This window comes from Plectropomus leopardus, unplaced genomic scaffold (assembly GCF_008729295.1).
Source record: "Plectropomus leopardus isolate mb unplaced genomic scaffold, YSFRI_Pleo_2.0 unplaced_scaffold23594, whole genome shotgun sequence".
Classification (NCBI taxonomy): Eukaryota; Metazoa; Chordata; class Actinopteri; order Perciformes; family Serranidae; genus Plectropomus; species Plectropomus leopardus.
In genome coordinates this window covers 1-1,934 of record NW_024625596.1, presented here as the reverse complement: position 1 = coordinate 1,934, position 1,934 = coordinate 1, and the positions used below count along the sequence as shown (strand labels likewise).

At 36.3% G+C, this 1,934-nt stretch overlaps 1 protein-coding gene across 1 annotated transcript; it reads left to right on the top strand.

The window, feature by feature from the left end:
• Positions 1 to 1,130: 1,130 nt before the first annotated feature.
• Positions 1,131 to 1,931, top strand: LOC121966220 (kelch-like protein 10; the record flags this gene model as incomplete). The annotated part of the gene is made up of 2 exons (XM_042516329.1): positions 1,131 to 1,264; positions 1,496 to 1,931. Coding segments are annotated over exons 1-2 (570 nt in total), but the record flags the coding sequence as incomplete, so codon positions are not given.
• Positions 1,932 to 1,934: the final 3 nt, after the last annotated feature.

Genomic DNA, 1,934 nt, shown 5'->3' with positions numbered 1-1,934 from the left:
GGATAATCTGTTTAGGAAGGGTTCATATATTTTACTAAAATAAAGTACGAATGACACACTGTAAACCCTTCAATACAAGCACCCGCATTTTTTAATTAAATACAATAAAAATAATAAATAAGAATTAAATATTTTTAAAAACCCTACTATAACTGAAAATAACAATAACAACAACAACAACAACAACAACAACAAAGGACCTGGAAAAAGCGAATATTTTTGTAACATAATTTAAATTATGTAATTATGGCCATTATAAATATAATTTTCCCTTAGCTCTTTTAACTATTTTTCCTTTGCTTTTGTAATATACTTTTTTTAATCAACCAGTTTCTCATTTGTGACAGTTTCAAATTTGGGAAACATTTATTATTCCAAGTTGCTCATCGCCTTTCCCCTCCCTTGCTTCTAAAGAAATAGCAACAAAGGGTTAAATAAAAGTATGTACCCTAAGTATTATCAGCAAAAATAAAGTATAAAAAGTATCTAAAAGTAGTTGTTGTGCAGTAAATGTTTCCTGTCAGTGTTCACGGCAGTGGAAGAATTATTAAGATATGTTTGTAAGGCAAAAGTAGGCAACTAATTTTTGGAGGACCATAAGTGTCACCTTAATGGTAGAAAAGTTTTTTACCTCTACTGCATGTACATTACTTTGCACTTTACTGCTTTTTGCACTTCTGGTTAGATACTAAACTGCCTTACATTGTCTCACTTATCTGTTGTACTCTACTACTACCACTACTACTCTGTACTTTGCAGTGACAATAAAGTCAAATCTAGTAAGTGGAAATTACAGATATTTTTCAAGTCCACATTAATTAGCGCACTAAAATAAACTAAAATGGCTAACTTTTTCTTTTAAATATATCAACATGATGTGAAAATTGCAAAAAACACAAAAGCATCTTTTGAAAAAAGGGGGCAAGGCAACAGTGATGTAATCAAGAAAATGTCACAGAGATTTGAACAGAGAAATATATTTCTATGGGTTCAAATAAAAACAGGTCAAAGTCATTAAAGGCTTTAGATTACTACTTAATATACAAAGTAAGTGTTAATATTTTTTAAAGAAAAACATATTAGAAAAAAAGACATGTTCTTAAGTTATAACCAAAAATAATATTTGAACAATGAGCACCATGTTCTATAATACAATAAATGAGCTCCGTCTGGAGGATAAGCTGTGCGATGCTGTGATCAGAGTCGAAGGCGTTGACTTTAAAATCCACAAGGTGATCCTCTGCAGCTGCAGCTCTTTCTTCAGGTCAGCCGGGTTCTGTATTTTTTTCAATTATGTACATGATGCAAAAAGTTTTCTGAGACGATCTCTTGTGGAGTGTCTGACCAACCAAACTGTCAGGTCATTTCGATTTTCTTCTTTTACTGTTCATGCAGAGTCAGACAATGTTGTAGAAGAGAAATGCTAAATCGTCCTCTTAAAAAGCTGGTTCCTTTGAACCAGACAAACAGACTCCTCTGAATCTTGATCCCACAGAGATCTCCTCCACGATGAAACCTCAACATCGGAGCAGCAGGTCTATCATTTGTCCAAGGTGTCATCCAACACAGTGAGCCTCATTATAAACTACGCCTACAGCGGTTCTATTGAGGTGACGGAGGAGAACGTGTTAGAGCTGTTGGCGGGAGCGGACGTCTACGACATCAAAGGCATTGTGCAGACCTGCTGCGACTTCTTGGAGCAGCATCTTAATTATAAGAATTGCGTCCACATCTGGATGTTGGCGGACTTCCACAAATGTCCTCTGCTCAGTCAAAAGGCCTACCTCTACATCCTGCGTCACTTCGAGGAGGTCGCAGAATACTCAGTGAAGTTACTGCAGCTCTCTGTGGAGCAGATGGCAGATTTGATCGAGAAGGATGAGCTCAATGTGAGAGAGGAGAGCGTTGTGTTTGAGGCCATCCTCCGCTGGATC